Source organism: Miniopterus natalensis, chromosome 1 (assembly GCF_054644295.1).
Source record: "Miniopterus natalensis isolate mMinNat1 chromosome 1, mMinNat1.hap1, whole genome shotgun sequence".
Classification (NCBI taxonomy): Eukaryota; Metazoa; Chordata; class Mammalia; order Chiroptera; family Miniopteridae; genus Miniopterus; species Miniopterus natalensis.
In genome coordinates, this window is record NC_142081.1 from 35,887,979 (window position 1) to 35,907,257 (window position 19,279).

The 19,279-nt window shown below is 38.5% G+C and overlaps 1 protein-coding gene across 2 annotated transcripts in view; it reads left to right on the plus strand.

Annotated features, from left to right (window-relative positions):
• FERMT2 (FERM domain containing kindlin 2) overlaps window positions 1-8,699 on the plus strand; it is a 63,943-nt gene extending 55,244 nt beyond the window's left edge. The window contains exons 11-16 of one of the 2 annotated variants that reach the window (XM_087820420.1): window positions 2,297-2,403; window positions 2,509-2,730; window positions 5,254-5,274; window positions 5,852-5,976; window positions 6,294-6,435; window positions 7,421-8,699. In XM_087820420.1, the coding sequence (XP_087676546.1) occupies window positions 2,297-2,403; window positions 2,509-2,730; window positions 5,254-5,274; window positions 5,852-5,976; window positions 6,294-6,435; window positions 7,421-7,594 (791 nt within the window). In that variant the 3' untranslated portion in view covers window positions 7,595-8,699. The remainder of the gene's footprint in view (window positions 1-2,296; window positions 2,404-2,508; window positions 2,731-5,253; window positions 5,275-5,851; window positions 5,977-6,293; window positions 6,436-7,420) is intronic. The other variant, XM_087820425.1, reaches the window with a different exon arrangement.
• The last annotated feature ends 10,580 nt before the right edge of the window (window positions 8,700-19,279 follow it).

The following is a 19,279-nucleotide window of genomic DNA, read 5'->3' on the forward strand; positions in this document are numbered from 1 at the left end:
CCCTGACTAGGAAGGACGACACTCCAACCAACTGACCCACACCAGCCAGGCCAAAGATAGCTTTTTAATGAACCTTCAAGGAAGGAGGGAAGAGAGCAGTAACAGAAGTCAGGTATAAAGAGGAGAAAGGGAGAGGCATTTTGTGGTTTAAGATGAGAGAGAGGAAGTTAAATGCTGATGGAAACGTCACAGTAGAAAGAAGGAAAGAAACCTAGTATCAGAGAGGGAGATGATCTCTCTGATGGAGCACTGGATGTGAGGAAACTCAGCTCACTTGGATAGGAGGCTTTGGGAGGAGAAATGCCTCTTCCGCTGTGTGGAAGCAAGAGCAGCTGGGCTTATCTGGTGTGGTGGCAGGAAGCTTGGGGGACTTCACTTCTAGTGGCTTTTCATGTACGTGGAAAAATGGGTGAGGTGTCCCCTGAGAGTGAGCAGCATAGGAGGCCTGAGAAGATTTGAAGTAAACATTTGAGAGCATCTGTAAACATAGAAGGATTGCAAGTGTCAAGGGCCAGGTTGAGGCTGGGATCCATGAATTTCTAGTGAAACCTATGTGCTCAGTTTTGTGATTTCGTTTCCCCTCCCCTCTTACAGTGCTCAACAGCCTGAGTATAGGCAAGTAAAAGACAGGTGGTTGGACAACCAGAGTTAAGGTTTTGCTAAGTGTGTGTCTGATGGAAAGACAGTAAGTCTAGGGAACTGGAGGTGGTACCTGGTGGATGGGGTTCAGGCTGGACTGGGGAGAAGGAAGGAGTGAAAACACATTGCTGATGGGGATAAAGTTGAGGGGTTGAGGGATAGGATCCCTCAAAGAGAGTTAGGATTGAAGATTGTGAGCCAAATGGGCTATTTGCATTTGACACTTCAGAGGAATAGTCATTGGGTTACAGTGACATCCATCCAGCCTGTCGCCATGGAGTGTACTATCTGAAGTATGGCCCAGTAAGTGCCTCTGTGCCTGCAGTAACAGCTGGGTTACCACTCACTGTCTCTCCCTTTTACATTTTCTTGGTATTTTACTTTTAAAAGAGGCCTAAGTTTTATGGGATTGTGTACTTTAAAATCCACTTGAATAATGGAATTTTGCAAAAGATTGTATATCTTCAAACGTCTTCTCTTTGTTTTAACTTTGCAGCTTAACACATTGCCACACAACTTCCTATAGTTTCTAATGTTTTTATAGAGGGAGTTAAATACTGTAGCTATTTATATGTAGTGAATATTTTAAAAATAAATAAAGAGGGGGAGAAAATCCACTAAATGTTAGGGGTTGCTTCTGGAGAGGAGTGGAAGATCCCCTTCATCTAAAATGTTTCTATATGAAGGAAAAATGACAGTTTTAACATTAGTTCTTCCTGTGGTAGTTATGTAGAGGGTTCTTGTTTTGTTGTTTACACTCTGTGCCGAGAGACGTTGCTCCGGTAGAAAGAGCAAGGCAGCGGTAAGCCCTGCCAACAGTTTACCTCCGTCATAGAGCTACTGGATGATCCTAGGACACTGAGGGCGACCTGAACTCAGTACACACAGCAGGAATGCCCTCTAGCGAGCTTGGACATGTACATTGTCTTATTTATCCTTCAGCATCCCTATGAGGTAGAGTTTAAGGTCAGGAAATTTGGGCTTAGAGATGTTAAATAAATTGGCCATAATTATTAAATAGTAGAGAAAGGTCTTGAACCCAAATCTGTCTGATTGCAAAGCTCCTCTCCACTCCATTATACTGGTTACTACTTATTTATGCCGACCATTTCCCCATTATCTAACTGGGTGTATGTTCAAGAAATCTGTGTTTTCTTCTGGAAAGCTACCAGCTAATGCTTCACAGAGTTGATTACAGGGCTCCAAAGAGGCTCCCATATAGGACTCTGGCTCAAAAGTCATTTATTATAATCAAAACACAGTTAAGTTAGAATTGAATTATAGAAAGATATTTTTAAATCCCTATACATTTAGAAACTTTTAAAAATCCCAAGTGACTTAACACATACCAAAACTTGTTGAGTGCAAGTTGTAGCTCTTGACTATATCTTTTCAGCAAGACTCCTTCTCAGTCATGTTTTGTGAATTATGAGGCCACAACCTCTGTGCTGTTACCTCTCCTCTATTAGATCCTCTGCCTCTGCTCCACCCCAAACAAAATTGCTGGGCATAAGGAATTTATTCCCTGATTTATAGATTCTACAACAGCAACATTCTACATGTTAAGATGCCATTAAATGAGCGATCCCTGTATTGGCTTGGGATTTCTTCAGAGTAAATTTGACCATTTTAATAATTTTTTTTTTTTTTATTATAGGATGTGAAGTCACCCCAGATGTAAACATTTCAGGCCAAAAATTTAACATTAAACTCCTGATCCCAGTTGCAGAGGGCATGAATGAAATCTGGCTTCGTTGTGACAATGTAAGTTTTCCAGCTCCTTAGTGAATTAACCAGTCATCCTAATATTTTATATTCAAAGGACCCACCATGTGATCCAGTTCTTACCTCGGTGTTCCTTTTCAACAGGAAAAGCAGTATGCCCACTGGATGGCAGCCTGCCGATTGGCCTCCAAGGGCAAGACCATGGCAGACAGTTCTTACAACCTAGAAGTTCAGAATATTCTTTCCTTCCTGAAGATGCAGCATTTAAACCCAGATCCTCAGTTAATACCAGAGCAGATCACAACTGATATAAATCCTGAATGCTTGGTGTCCCCTCGCTATCTAAAAAAGTACAAGAACAAGCAGGTACTTGGTTCATTTTACTTCATGTTCTACTGGGTTGTTTTACAATTTTGTGCACATACTTTAAATTTAGTTTCCCCTCTTAAACAAAACTTTTTAGTCTTAATTGGTAGTCAATGTCATATCAGGTGATTAGAATATAAAATCAGAAAAATAATAGCCTTCTGTCTGTTTAAATTGGTAATTAAAAAAACACCTTTATCGTTTTAATAGGACAGAGAATGAGGTAGAATAGTTGGGAGTATATTTATTCTAAACAACTTGAGGAAACCACTCTGTTAACAGGATGTTCATTTAGGGAATTAAATACGGTTTAACACTTTTTGTTCCTTAATTCATGCCGTTATTCGTTTCCCATCAAAATCTATATTGACTCTTCTTGCTGTTGAAATAGACTTTTCCAGCTTTGGAAATAAATTTTATAAGGTAGAGATAGTCTAAATTTAAACATCGCCTTAACATTAACAGTCAAAACCTAACCAAGATTTGCATGAGGTGACAAATTTTGGTAAATTTTCCTTGAAATTCATTGCTTTTGTACACTCTGAATTTCTTTCCTGGAAATCAGTACTATAAAATGATTGCTACTTAGGAAAATGGTTCTTTGGATACAACATAAAAGGTCTTTTGCAGGGGAATTTCACTTGGGATAACCCCCAGTATTCTCCACACCAAACATCCTGCCATAAAAGGAAAAGCTTCAGTTTGGAGGATGGGGGCAGGGGGTGAAGAAGACCTTTAAAATAAATATTTTTATCTAGTTTCATTTTGATCTTTAAGAAATAATTTTAAAACATTACTGAAAAGGCCCAGAACACTTGGTAATTCTTAACTTTAAATACAATGCTTATCATATGAGTCTGACATCACATAAGTAGAAATTAAAAATGTTCAAAAGTTTTCATCACCAAGTATTTGTCTTTAAGTTTCTGAGGTTGTGTAAGCTACATGGAAACTGTTTATCCCACAGTCATACAATGTGGGAGTAGTAAGGAATGGAGGAAATGCGCCCTGGGGAGCTTTGTGGAATGTGGATTGTAAATTAAAAAGGCAAGTGAATCAAATAGTAATTTATTTAGTTACTTATTTTTGTTCTTAGTAATGTCATTAAAAGATTGTTGAAAAGAAACTTGTTTCAGGAGGTGGATTCATTTGCCTACAAAGGCAATGAATAAATTCAAATCTTAGCGATCTTATTTTCACTATCAAGTATCAGGGAAAAAAAGATTTTAAAGTATAATTGTCAAAACAGCCAAATGTTGATTTAGGTATTGTTTTCTCAGAAATTTTTAAAATGGTACTTTCTCACTTTAAAAAGTTCTCAACTAGGTTGTCAGCTGAACATTCTCTTGAGGACAAAGACAATGGGTATTTGTCCCTAACCGGCAGGATGGCAGTACTTGTGTGGTCCATGGTTAAGGATCCTTCTAGCCTGTCTTTCACGTTGGCATCTTAGCAAATGCACAGTCTCTTTGACTCTCCTTTCCCTAACGAGACTTGGAGGTTGCTCCCCAAAGGCAGAGACCATGCATTGCCCTGACACCGAGTGAGTGCTGATAGGCAGAAGCTGAGTTGCTGCTGGGTGTCAGGTGCTGTACTGGCCCTTGGACACAGTGCTCAGCAGTTGTTTGTTCACCTGTATAATCCAGGGGCCTTCAGGAGTCGGTCAGGAAGGTGAGCAGGCCTGGGGTCATTCATTCCTACCAGGGCCTAAGTGCATTGTTTTCCTTTGGGGCTGTCAGTACAGCCTTTGCTATATTTAAATCTACTTTTAATTCCTCAAAGGTATATATTAATTAATTAAACTTGCTATGGATATTTTCACATGAATATGGCCCCCAAACTGGACTCTTACATTTTAAAAAAAGTTGTTCTGCATTTTATCCATGTTAATCCAAATTGAAATAGACTAATATGTTTATGAGCACCATTCCTAGTGGTGGTGTATGGCATCTCTTTATTTTCCCTTCCAGGAAAAAGGGTGCAAAAAACAGATGGTAATTGAGGGGTTTGCTTTTCTTGTGTAAATTAAAGAAACAGTATGGTCACTACTTATTTTATGCCTTCAACTTATTTCTGAAAAGCGGTGCATGGATCATGTTATGGGACTCAATCTGAGACTGTATTGAAGGCTTTTTAAATATTAATTTTGATTTTGCTACTAAAATAATTAGCTTTACCCTAACCAGTAAGAACTGGTACATGAGGGGAAAAGGGGTATTTGCTCTTTTATTTTCTCCCTCAACCTTCTCTACCCTTAATTTTAGTAACACTTAACCATCTAAAATAATATGGAGTGTTTCTCAATATTCTAAATGGAAATAATCACTGCTTTCTCATTTTCATTTTCATGCTTGCATTTACTTTGCTTGGTTTCCATCTACAGTCATTTTTTGCATGGTTTTTGGCTGGAATTTTGGTTTGCAGGTTGCCACAACTTTTTCTTTGCCTCATTGCCGTTTTTTTCTGATTGCCTTTTTTTTTCTTTCTGCCTCCTTTTTCTTTTCCTCGCATTGCCATCTACAGCCAGGCTATATAAGAGATTTGGTAAGTCCTCCACATTTACAAAAAAAGAAAGAAAATAAAAATATTTAAAGCACTAGCTACAATCTCCCCTCAGGGACTAATTTCCTTCTACTCCTTGTGGGAGTAATAATTTAAATTAGAGTTTAACTTTTCTAATGATTCCTTTAGAAAAATTTAAAAATTTTTGAATGAGTATTTCTGCTAGAAACTTGTATTCTAGGTACTCATTCTGATTGTATATCTTGATGCTAAATTTAAAGCTTCCCGTGAATGTGAAGATTAGCACGTGCTGTTTTATAATAGTGATATCATACGTGTGTATACTTGGAATATGTGTCAAGAGTGGTGGTTGTGTATTCCTAATAGTAAGTTTTGTTTCTATATATATGGAAACTGAAATTAAGAATAAATATGTCAGGGTTTATTTTGAAAAGTCATTTTACTAAAATTCCCAAATGTAGCTTTGTAATTCCAACTCTTGCAACATAGGATTTTGGGGTGGGACACGTAATTCAGCTTTTTAAAGTCTTTTTGTCTCCAATCTGCCATGAAAAAATGATGTTTAATGGTAATGATGTTGATGTTCCATCACATTTAGATAACAGCGAGAATTTTGGAGGCCCATCAGAATGTAGCTCAGATGAGTCTAATTGAAGCCAAGATGAGATTTATTCAAGCGTGGCAATCCTTACCAGAGTTCGGCATCACACACTTCATCGCAAGGTCAGTGGTTCTACCGAGCACCTACATGTAAACCTCAGTCTGTGCCTTTTTACTTCATCCACTTCATGTAACTAGAAATGAAACATTTAAAGCTGCTGAGACTCATCAACCTCTTTTATAGTAAAATTTAAAGAATGTTGGAATATATTTCCTATACTTGTAATTTTTACATTAAAAATTCAAAATGATTGCATTTGTTTTTACTTGTATAAGTCTAGCACTTTTTTTAGAGCTAGACTAAAAAAGATAAGAGCACATATCCTAGAGAAAAATAGACCAGCATGTCTCCTGACCCTACTATGTTTTTCACGCTATAGGTTCCAAGGGGGGAAAAAAGAAGACCTTATTGGAATTACATACAACAGACTGATCAGGATGGATGCCAGCACAGGGGACGCAATCAAAACGTGGCGTTTCAGCAACATGAAGCAGTGGAATGTAAACTGGGAAATAAAAATGGTAAGCTATAACAATACTGCTAAAAGTTAGTAAATTACAGATAGAAAGCCCTGTAAATTCTGAAGGTTATTTGTACTTTTACCTCTTAGAGTATAAAACATAGTTAGTCATTCCCCACTTAAACTTGCCTATCTCATAACTAGCTTGGTTATTAAAACACTTAAGAACATAATCTACTTAGAATATTGCCTTATTTTTTAAGGTTGTCTTTCTATAGTGGATACATCCCTTCCGCTCGCAGTAGCAGCTACCGTTTATTGAATGTCTACTTTGTGCCAGGCATAATATTAGATGTTTTACATTTGTACCCTATTTCTGAACCTCAGCACAGCTAGATGGATTATCCCTACTTTACAAATGAGGACACTAAAATGTGGAGGCCTAAGGGCTGTCATTGTCCAAGATCACACACTTAGTAACAGAATCAGGATTCAAACCGAGATGTTTAGGGCTCTAAAACCTGGCACATTTCCTTCCATATATTAAGCTGCCCCCAGCTTGGAGTACATGCATATCATTTAAAATAAACAGAATCTTTTACTAATTAGTCATTTGTTTTAAGATGACTGGGTTTGTTGTATGAATTCCTATTACTTCATTAGACTCTCATATTTCTGAAATATTTAAACATGATACCTAAAGGTTAAATATCTAAAGCAAGTATTAAATTAAACACAGGAAGTAGGTTTTCTCCCAGGACTTGAAGAGAGACATTCTCATTAATCGAATCACCAGAGACCATTGGGAACTTAATGACCTACACCCCTGTCTTCCTTTTCAGAACATGAAAACTGAAAAGGAGTGGGGGAGGGGCTAGTAGCCTTTACTTACTCTTTTGGACTTGAAGGCATTATTAGGATTAAAAAATTGCATTTGAGGGTCAAGTATTTTGTGATAGAGCAGACCTTAAACAGCACTGTAGCTTCGCTTAGCCCCGCCCATTTGGAGTTTTACTGGGACTTACAGTTCTTTGTCTTTGTTCCAGGTCACTGTAGAGTTTGCAGACGAAGTACGATTGTCCTTCATTTGTACTGAAGTAGATTGCAAAGTGGTTCACGAATTCATTGGTGGCTACATATTCCTCTCAACACGGGCAAAAGACCAAAATGAGAGCTTAGATGAAGAGATGTTCTACAAACTTACCAGTGGTTGGGTGTGAAAGAAGTACTGTGTTATGAAACTCCATGGCCATAACAATATTTAACTTTAAAAGCTGTTGTTTGTTATATGCTGCTTAATAAAGTAAGCTTGAAATTTATCATTTTATCATGAAAACTCTTTTGCCTTATCAGACCAGTTAATATGTGCACTAACAAGCACGACTATAATCTGCTATCATGATACAGTATATATGAACTTGAATATGGCACACATTCCCTAGGGCCAAGAATTGAAAACTGAAATAGTGGGCAAGTCAGGAACAAAATATCACTGATTTAAGCTAGCCAAACTAAGAAACTCAAGCCATCTATTTACAGCTATCCAGGGCTTAAACTATATGAAGTCTATTTATCATGTTTAATGCATGTGTTTTAATGTATGTTTAATTTGACCTTGTTTTTAAAAAAAATCCTACTTCTGATAGCCATTTGAACCCTCCCCCTACCCCCATGCCAAATAAATCAGGCCTATGAAAGATGCCTGATATTTAATAATGTCATTGTTTAACCTTGAAGGAAAATGCTGTTAGTCTGTTACGCTTGGATTATTTGTTTTTGTCCTTGAATAAGCATGTATGTATATTGTCTTGTGTTTTTATTTTTACACCATATTGTATTACAACACTTAGTATTCACCAGCATATTCACTGTCTGCCTAAAGTATGCAACTTTTGCATTACGATATGAAGTAAAGGTCTATGAAGTATGCATTTTGTGTAACTAATGTACAAACACAAATTTTATAAAATTGTACAGTTTTTTAAAAAAATTACTCACAACTAGCAAATGGCTTAGATATGTAGCATCTTTACATTAAATAAATGCTTTAAAAAATATAATTAATGTGCAGTTTTAATATCTGCTAAATTAAGAATGACTTCAGTATAGTCATGATTTGCCACCATGTCCTTAACTCTATGCCTGGACTGGCCGTGTTCTAGTCTGTTGCGCTGTTACAATCTGCATTGGTGCTAGTCAAAAAATTCCTAGCTCACATAGCCCAAAAGGGTGCCAGGGAGGGGCGGATTACCAGTATTGTCCAGTAATCCATGGTTTAAAGACTGTATAAATGCATTTTATTTTAAATAAAAGCAAAATCTTTTATTTAATGTTTATGTATTTCTTGTTTTTACGGTTTACATAGATTAACTTTGTAGAAACCAACGTTTCCTTTTGGAAATGCTTTTCCTACATATTGTGTTATAAGAAACAGTTTGCTAGTACTGGATTCCAAAGTGTTACTACATAGATACTTATCGCTAAGATAGATTCTTCCTTAAGTTGAGAATTTCTCATTATTCCTACCACTTAAAAAATGAACTGTATAATATTTAAATGTTAGAAATGTTGTTATAAACAAAAATATGACAGATGAACAGACACTATTCACTTGGGCAGAATTTGTTCTAAATAGCAAAACGACTTGGTATAAAAAAACACTGCACACATTTATTAATTTACTCCCTGTTACTGTTATCATTTCATTGTTCAGACTCAAAACTTTAGTCCTGGGCCTTCTCCTTTACCTGTTGCATTTACTCAGGCCACGTCTCACTGACTTTCCCCTCATGCAACCTTGTGTCCTTCTCCTGTCATTGCGCTCACGGGCACGGGAATGCAGGCCTTTGCCCGGTGCCTGCCAGGATGCAGCGCCCTTACAGCAAAGGGCTTTTCTGTGTACTCGAAGGCCAGGCCATAACAGGCCTCGCTCCGCTATTTAAAAGCTCCTTTTCATTAAAATAAAAGCTTTAAGTAACATACTCCCTTTCCTCATCTTAAGTACAGGTCACCACCTTGTATACTCACTTGCTAAAAGCCCCAAACTATAGTTAAGCTGTGACAGCCCAAGTCCTTTAGAGTTTCGCAGCCTCACAAGTGAGGGCAGCCTCTGCTTTTTCCACCTCTGGTTCGCCCCCTGCCCTCCCAGCAGTTTTGAGATGAGTCAGCACCAGCTGTTTCAGCCCCATCCCTCCTGGTCGCCTGCAGCATAGATGCCAAAGTCCTTCGTCAGGTGCCCTGAGGTCTCCGTGGTGGCTCCCAGCTCCTGTTTCCTTATCTCTGCACTGCAGTCAAACTGGACAGATCATATGTTCCCAGCACGCTTTGCACTCGCCCATCTCCAGACCTGGGGCGCCTTCATCCCAAACCTTCAGGCTCTACCTGTCCAAACCTCAGCTTTCTAGCATTTTAGAAGGAGCTCAAGTGCTCTTTCTTCCATTAATACTTCCAAGTTTCCTTGCAGCCAGAAATTTTCTCTTACTCCTCTAAACTGCCATTGAGTTTGGTCCTTGATGGAACTTATGCACAGCCGTCCTTATTAGGATTGAGTATATCCTACTGTCCCGAACAAATGATTAGTTTCTTGAGAACTGGGTCTGAGCCACTTGGTTTCTACCTAGGGCCGTTACATATTTGTCCATTGAATGTAATGATGGTTATTTTGGAAATCAAGGAATTATTATAACTTAGAATTTTTACAGCCTCAGTACAGTTTAGTACGGAGGAAACGAACATGTTTTTTGCACGGCAACTATGCATTATGGGTTTTGCTAAGTTCTTTCACATATATTAGCTCTTCTAAAGAGTCATACAATCCAGCCCAGCCAGGCGTGACTCAGCAGTTGAGCACTGACCTAGGATCCAGGAGATAGGGGTTCGATTCCCTGTCAGGGCACATGCCCGGGTTGCGGGCTAGGCAGCCGATCAATGACCCTCTCATCATTGATGTTTCTATCTCTCTCTCTCCCCCTCCTTTCCTCTCTCTGAAATCAATAAAGATATGTTTAAAAATAAAATAAAATAAGGATGAAACTATCTGCTAAAAAAAAAAAAGAGTCATACAATCCAGCCTCCTCATTTTATAGATGAGTCTCAAGGAGGCCATGTGACCTGTTTGAAGTCACACAGCTATAATTAGTGCAGGAGCAGAGCTCGAAGTAAACTCAGATTTCTATCTCCCTATTCAGTACTATTAAAGATAAACCCTTCATTCCTCAAAAAATTAAAAATAGAACAACCATATGGCCAAACAAGCCCACTGCTGGGTATTTATCTGAAGAGATCCAAACACTAATTCAAAAGGATGTATGCACCCCTATGCTCACTGCAGCATTATTATTTTATGAGTTTTTAGAGAGGAAGGGAGAAAGCCAGTGAAACATCAATGTGAGAGAGAAACAGTGATCAGTTGCCTCCCGCACGTGCCCCAACTGGGGAATCGAACCCGAAACCTGGGTATGTGCCCTGACCAGGAATCAAACCTACCACCCTCCAGTGTACGGGACGCTCCAACCAACTGAGCCCACCAGCCAGGGCGATTGCAGCATTAGTTACAATAGCCAAGATAGGAAGCAACCTAGGTGTTTATCAATGGATGGATAAAGATGTAGATACATACAATGGAATATTAGCCATAAAAGGAATGGAATCGTGCTATATGCGACGTGGTCGGGCCGAAAGGTTATGCTAAGTGAAATAAGACAGACGAATACTGTATGATTTTGCATATATGTGGAATCTAAACAAAACAGACAAACTCATAGATACAGAGAACAAATTGATGGTCACCAGATGGGAGGGTGGTTGGGGGGATGGGTGAAAAAGGTGAAGGGATTAAGAAGTCCAAATCGCCAGTTATAAAAATAGTCACAAGGATGTATAGTACAGCATAGGGAATGCAGTCAGTCACTAGTAAATACGGTATCAGATGGGCACTACACTTATTAAGGTGATCACTTTATAAGGTATGTAAATGTCTAATCACTATGCTGTGCACCTGAAACTAGTATCAGGGTTGAGCAGAAGTAGGTTTACAGTTGTTCATATGGAAAATACAATAATCAATAAAAATACAAGAATAAACTCTGTTTCGTGTATTTACAACTGTAAACCTACTTTTGCCCCACCCTGTAATATTGTATGTCAACTGTAATTGAAAAAAATAAAAATTAAAAATAAACCCTTCATGAATCCTAAGAAAACTTATTGGTGGTGGTCTCTCTACAGAGACATTAGTCTGTGAAGAGAACACAGGCTGGGCCTCCAGAGACGCAGTCCCAGGAGTCTGCTGTGTGTGACCCAGTGTCATGTGGACCAACCATGCTTCCCTGGACTTTCCTAAGTCAGCAGGTTAGACACCTGGAAGCCCCTGATGTAGTTAATCAGTAATCTTAACTTGCTACAAATTATTTTTACACAGCCTTGAACTTTAAAAGTCAAGGACCTAGAGTCATGAACTTTCCCCCGCCCAGCTTTACTGAGGTCTAGTGGACAAAACTGTAAGATGTTTAAAGTACATCTTGGTGATTTGATAATGTATCTATTATGAAGGGATTCCCACCATCTACTTAACATCCACTGCCCTAGAGAAATGAACTTGGTAGAAGGAAGGCCACTTGCCGTTCTTGGCCTTTGCCCTCACACAGACCAAAAAGCAACGATGTGGCAGACTGCATTTGTCCCTTTTGTTGTTAAAAATCTTATTAAGGTGCTTTTAGTTAGTTATCAGTTAGTGATGAAGTGGGATCAGACCAACCTGGGCTCCTGACTCTTTTATCTGGAGAAATACCTTACAGAGCTAAATGTTTCAAGTACGCAACACTGTACCTACATCAAATATGGTAGTTTCCCAGTAAAACATCAGGTGTTCCGTTTTTCGGGTTTTTTAATCCTCTGTAATGCATCCCTAGCCTATGCTTTTCCTAACTATTTCTACCATCTATAAGTCTGACAAGGGCTGCTGCTGTTTCTACACTAATGACTTAAAACATGGTAATATTTCCACCACTCTGCTAATTCAGAAAATAAGAGAACAGGGCTTCCTAAAATCCATCCCTTTGTGACAGTATCTTCACCGATCCTGAATGCATCTCCTAAAAGCATAATCCTGCACAGCTGCCTTCTATGCTCTGCTTTATTCTAAAAATCGTGCCACCTCCGATAACAAACGTTTCTGTAGCTATTGCAGCACATCCCTTCTTTTGTAGCTATGTAGCTGTGAAGACACGCAGGGCCGAGCTGACTTGCTCTATGGGTGTAGACCTAACATACGATATGGCCTTACTCTGCTGCTAGAGTTCCAGTCATCTCTACGTAGTAATACCCAGAAGAAGCTGTTTACCAAAACCTCTGTGCTCTTCAACAAATTAACTGTGTATCTATTTGAACTGCTTTGGTTTAGCAGCTCAAGAATGAGGGAAGAACAAAAACGAAGGAAAAAAAAGAATGGGGGAGGTAGGGGAGAGAGTGTGACAGGAAATGGGAAATTTTCAGCCTGGTAAGAGGAATGAAATTCTCAGTGGGGATCACACACAGAGCCACCCAGGACAGGAAACGGAGTAGCAAAAAAAAGCCTTATCTGGTGACCCTATTTCCCATGTGCTGATTCCTCTTGTTTTATTTAATAAACAATGCAGAGTTTCCCAGGCTGAATGTGTACATTAAAAGTCTCTGTTCCCTTAGTAAACAGTTACCAGCACACACATACCCCTAGTTGAGTTTCCCATTTTAAATTTACGCATGAGCCTACATATACTAAAAATTACAAGCACTTAAAATAATTTGAGACCATTATTTCATGAGATCTAATTATAGTCTCATGTGGCTTCGCTGGCCAGGCATTATCTGCATTACTGTTCAGGGAAGTGGTCCAAGTTCAATGTTAATTAAATTTGTGATAAAAACAGCACAACCAACCAAACGGGTTGAACATATCTGTATTAATATGGTTTGTAGATATTGCATGATGAAGAAAACTTTATATGAACATAAATTCTCAAATCTAAATGTTGAGAACTTTATAATCAAGTAAAAATCAAGTAAACATATTTACTCTTAGGTTTACTGATCAGCACATCTAAATCTTGTTTTTATCTTCCTTACCTAATTATAAATTCAATTAGCTCTGAGAAGGAACACTTGGAAAACAGCATTTCTTCTATTCCAGGAGAGCAAACAGCCAATAATAGCCAAAGCACACCTAAAGAACAACAGGTGGGGGGAGTAGCCTTAGCAGACAGCAAGAAGTCAGTATAAACTATGTTAAAAGTGTAATGTTGGCACGGAGATGAATAAAATGGCCAGAGTCCAAATGGAGACTCCAGAAACAAACATGCACACATATGGAAACTTCATTTCTGAGAGCCAGCCTTGCAGACCTGGATGAAACGGAAGGCCTTCCAATGAATGGTGCGGGCAGTTAATTTATGAAACAAAGGAATGTCACTATCTCATATATATGTATGTTGTAGTCCAAATGGATTAAAAACTTAAATGAGAGGAGTAAACCTAAAACTATTAAAAGATGACATAAGAGAGCATTTATATGACATTGAGGAAAGATTTTGTGTATTAAGGCATAAAACAAAGCACATTAAAACGAGAACTGTAGATTATAAAGTTTAAAAAGGCAAATCAAATTGGGAGAAGATATTTGCAACACAAAATGGACAAAGGATTAGCATCTAGAATATAAACACACACACATGCTCAACTGATCAGGCCAAAAGAAAAATGGACAAACACTGGAATGGGTACTTCACAAAAGAGGAAAACTAATGGCCTCAAAAACCTATGGAAAACTGTTCAGCTTCACTAGTAGTCCAGTGTGAAACAGTATGACACTGAAAGTCATTGTTGCCTAAGGAAGGGAGTCTTGCTCTTGACAGCTGCCACTCTGCCCTTTTGATATATGTACTTTACTGGGTCTGAACTAGACCAGCACATGAGCCTGGCCCCTGCTGCCAAGTGAATAGCTAATTGACTGACTGTTCGGCTGCCCTGGTTTAAGAATGGAGCTAATGAGCCCAGGGTCAGGGGTTCAGTCCCCTGTGGTCTTGTGGCTTTGTGTTGTTTCATGCTCACAGGCTGCACTGTTATTCTATAAATGTGCGTTGGTCACAAAAGGGACTGGACAAGAGGAGAAGAACAGACCAGCTTAATTAGAAAATCAACTTTAAGCTCAAGGCTCTGGTCAGTATACACATCACAGTGTTATTACTCATAAGCAGTTGTGAATTTGTCAACCCAAATCTTATTAAACCATCCAAGTCATAGCAGAGGAATCAAGGAACTTGCTTGACATCTACTCTTGGCACCTGGATGAATATCATAGGTGTCCCTGTGCTTTAGATCTAGCCTTCTGTATATAGATGCAGACTTTATGAAATAGGAATGCTGAACAAGTTGTTGATTCTCAAGAAATTAGGTTTACACAATTTGAGAGAGCTTTATAAATGTATGAACACAAAGTCAACAGGATGGGAAAGGTAGATAAAGACCACTGCTATATAGCAGGATAATCTTGAATACCCAGAATCTATTTTGGTTTGTTTAAATGTTCCTGGTTCATACAGAAAGTACCAGAGTATGGAGTGATTACAGTAAAACAGAAGACTTCAAAAAAAAAATTTGATCAGTAAAACTATCAGTTCAGCGTAGGTTCAGTGAGAATGGAAAAGACACATAATATCATGGACTAAACAAGATATAAAATTTTCTTATAAGGGTAAACAGTTGACCTTGAATAATGTAGGGGTTGGGGTGCCAACCATCTGTGGAGTTGAAAAAACACATATAACTTTTCACTCCCCAAAAACTTAACTACCAGTCATCCCTCAGGATTGGTTCCAGGACACCACCATTCTCCCCTGCCCCACCACCTTGCGGATACAAAAATCCGTGGATACTCAAGTCCCTTATATAAATGGCATAAATCAATGCATATAGTCAGCCCTCTGCATCCATGGATTTAACCAACCATGAATTAAAACAGTATTTTCAGGAAGTCCTAGCCACAGTAATCAGACAAGAAGAAGAAATAAAATTTATCTAAATTGGAAACAAAGTAAAACTGTCACTATTTGCAGATGACATGATACTATATAGAGACCCTAAAGATTCCACCAAAAAGCTACTAGAACTGATATATGAATTCAGTATAGTAGCAGGATACAAAATAAATATGCAGAAATTGGTTGCATTTTTATACACCAGAAATGAACTATCAGAAAGGGAAACTAGGAAAACAATCCCATTTACAATTACATCAAAACAAACAAACAAACAAAAACCTAGGAATAAATCTAACCAAAGAGGTAAAAGACCTTTACTCAGAAGACACTGAAGAAAGAAACTGAAGACACAAATAAATGGAAGCATATACCATATTCATGGATAGGAAGGATTAACATCATTAAAATGCCCATACTACCCAAAGCAATCTATAAATTCAATGCAATTCCTATCAAAATACCAATGGTGTTTTTCTAGAACTAGAACAAATAATCCAAAAAAATTATATGGAACCACAAAAGACCCCAAAGAGGCACAGCAGTCTTGAGAAAGAACATAGTTGGAAGTATCACGTTACCTGATATCAAACTATACTACAGATATGGTAATCATAACAGCATGGTACTGGCATAAAAACACACACAAAGATCAATGGAACAGAATGGAGTGTTCAGAAATAAACCCACCCCTATATGTTCAATTAATAAATGACAAAGGAGGCAAGAACATACAGGGGTAAAGAGAGTGTATTCAATAAATGATGGGAAAATTGAACAGATAACATGCAAAAAAATGAAACTAGACCACTTTCTTACATCATAAAAAATAAATTCAAAATGGATTAAAGATTTTAATGTAAGACTCAAAACCATAAACCTCCTAGAAGAAAACATAGGCAGTAAAATCTCTGACATTTCTCTTAGCAATATTTTTTTCTGACATATCTCCTCAGGCAAGGGGAACAAAAGAAAAAATAAACAAATAGGACTACATAAATTTAAAAAGTTTTTGCACAGCACAGGAAACTATCAACAAAACAAAAAGACAAACCCACTGAATGGGAGAAAATATATCTGATAATGGGTTAATATCCAAAATTTATATAGAACTTATACAACTCAACACCAAAAAAAAAAATCCAATTAAAAAGTGGGTAGAGGAACTGAATAGACAATTCTTCCCTGAACACATGCAGATGGCCAATAGGCACATGAAAAAATGCTCAATGTCACCAATCATCAGAGAAATGAAAGTTAAAACCAAAATGAGATACCACTTCACACTGTCAGAATGGCTCTCTCAATAAATCATAAGCGTTGGCAAGTATGTGGAGAAAAGGGGAACTTCATGCACTGTTGATAAAAATGTAGATTGGTGCAGTCACTATGGAAAACCGTATGGAGTTTCCTCAAAGAATTAAAAATGGAACTGCCTAACGACCCAGTGATTCCACTTCTGGGTATATATCTGAAGCAACCCAAAACACTAATTCAAAAGAATATTATGCACCCCTATGTTCACTGCAGCACTATCTGCAATAGCCAAGATATGGAAGCAACCCAAATGCCCAGCAGTAAAGAAGTGGAAAAAAAGCTGTGGTGTGTGTGTGTACACACCACACACACACACACACACACACACACACACACAGATACACACACACACACACACACACACACAGAGGAATATTACTTGGCCATAAAAAAGAATGAAATCTTACCATTTGCAACAGCATGGATGGACTTAGAGGGTATTATACATGCTAAGTGAAATCTAAAGAACACAATAAACAAACAAAATAGAAACAGACTCATAGAAAAGTTGATGGTTGCCTGAGGAGAGAAAGGGTTGGGGCCATAGAGTGAAAAAGGTGAAGGGATTAAGAAGTACAAATTGGCAGTCACAGAATAGTCACAGTATAGGGAATATAGTCAATAATATTGTAGTAACTATGTACGGTGCCTGTTGAGTACTGGATATATTGGGGGGAACACTTTATAAAAGTATACGAGTGCCTAACCATTATGCTGTACACCTGAAACTGATACAAAATAATATTGAATATAAACTGTAATTTTTTTTAAAAAGGTAAAGAAACATGATTCTTAGAATAATAAATTCTGCCTTCAAAAAAAGAAAAGGAAAAGAAAACAGTGTTTTCCATCCGCAGCTGGTTGAATATGCGGATGCAAAATCCAGGGATATGAAGGGTCAACTGTATATTTATTGGAAAAATCTGCATGTAAGTAAACCTGTGTCGTTCAAGGGCCAACTGTATTTTGAAAAGCCATCATTTTACCAGAGGATGACAATACCAGTTTATCTGTACCAAAGATAGGGAAAAGTAAGCTAGCTCTTCAAAAACAGCCTCAACAGGGAAGACACTTAAGAGCAAAGGATAGGCAGTAAATGGGGGACAGTTGTTGAGGTCCTCTTTGTCACACAGGTTTGACTTTTATTTCTAACCTCAAACTCAAGAAATAATTTTGTACAGTCAGTCTATGTGTCTTCATGGAGGGTTTGGAAATGCCTGTGTCAGGTGTTCTCAAGAGAGGCCCGAATGTCTTGTCCTCAGAATGTTCTGTTTCTTTCTGATTGGGTTTTAGTTTCATTTGAGCGCTACAAGTACGTGCCATCTGGCAGTAGTTTAGAAACTTCCTTTTGCTTTCTCATAAATGTTGTTGAAAGCAGCCACATAATGAAGAGAAAATGCCTTCTAGTTATTCTTAGCAGGAAGCCGGAACTAAGTCCCTTGCAAAGCCTGGTCCAGACCTTAGGGCACTATAGACAGAGGCCTACACTGTGAACTTGACTCCTTTCACATGCTCAGAATTCCTCCTAGGAAGATCTTAAGGGAGACAACTGGACAGATGTTTTCTTTCATCTTTACAGGTTAAGACAATCTGTGGAATGTAGAACTTCTAGAGTTGTGGGGGTTGTGTTGTTGGTGGGCTTTTGTTTTTGTTTTTGTTTTGTTTTGGGCAAATAACATGAGTGAACAATGTTTCCTCTAGTCCCCAGAACTGCTTGAGATCAAACTTTGTTGATCTCTATAAACAAAAATGATTTCTAAGCCTAGCAGATTGGATTCTAAACCTTGCCCTTGATTTATATTCTGAGAAACTGCCCTAAGAAGCTGTGCTCTGTAAAAGCCTGGGGCCTAGTGTTTTGCAATCTGTTAGGCAACTGTTTTTTCAAAATGGGAGTGGTGTTTAATAACTAATTGGGGGTTTTTTGTTTGTTTTTTAATCCTTACCCGAGGATATTTTTTCCATTGCTTTTCAGAGAGAGTGGGGGAGAAAGAGAGAGGGAAGGAGGGAGGGAGAGAGAGAAACATCAGGGTGAGGGAGACACATCGTTTGGTTGCCTCCCGCATGCGCCCCGACCAGGGATCAAGCCTGCAACAGAGGCACATGCCCTTGGCTGCACTCGAACCTGGGACCCTTCAGTCCAGGGGCCGGCGCTCCAACCACTGAGCCAAACTGGCCAGTGCTAATAACTAATTGTTGAGCTCTGTCCCTAAGAGGTCACAAGTCATTGGAGGCCAGTCAGCTCATTTTGTTCCAAGAGATCTACAAGTTCACATCCCTTCCTCACAAGGCAGGTAAAGCTACATGATTGATATTCTTTTGAGAAAGGGAATTAACTTTTCTTGGAGGACTCAAGGCCAAAAAGCTGAAGGTGGAGAAGTGGAAAGCAAGGAGATACTATCTTTTTAATAAATTCTAATATTTGAGCACTGGAGGAAGAGAATACTAACTATATCAAGTGAAATAGGGCCCAGAGATGAAAGACTCTTGTAATCCTGGAAGACAGCGCATGAGGAGTTTGATACGTGTCACAGGGTGGCTTATGACTAACGGCCAAGTGAGTGATGGAGGCGATAAGCGCTC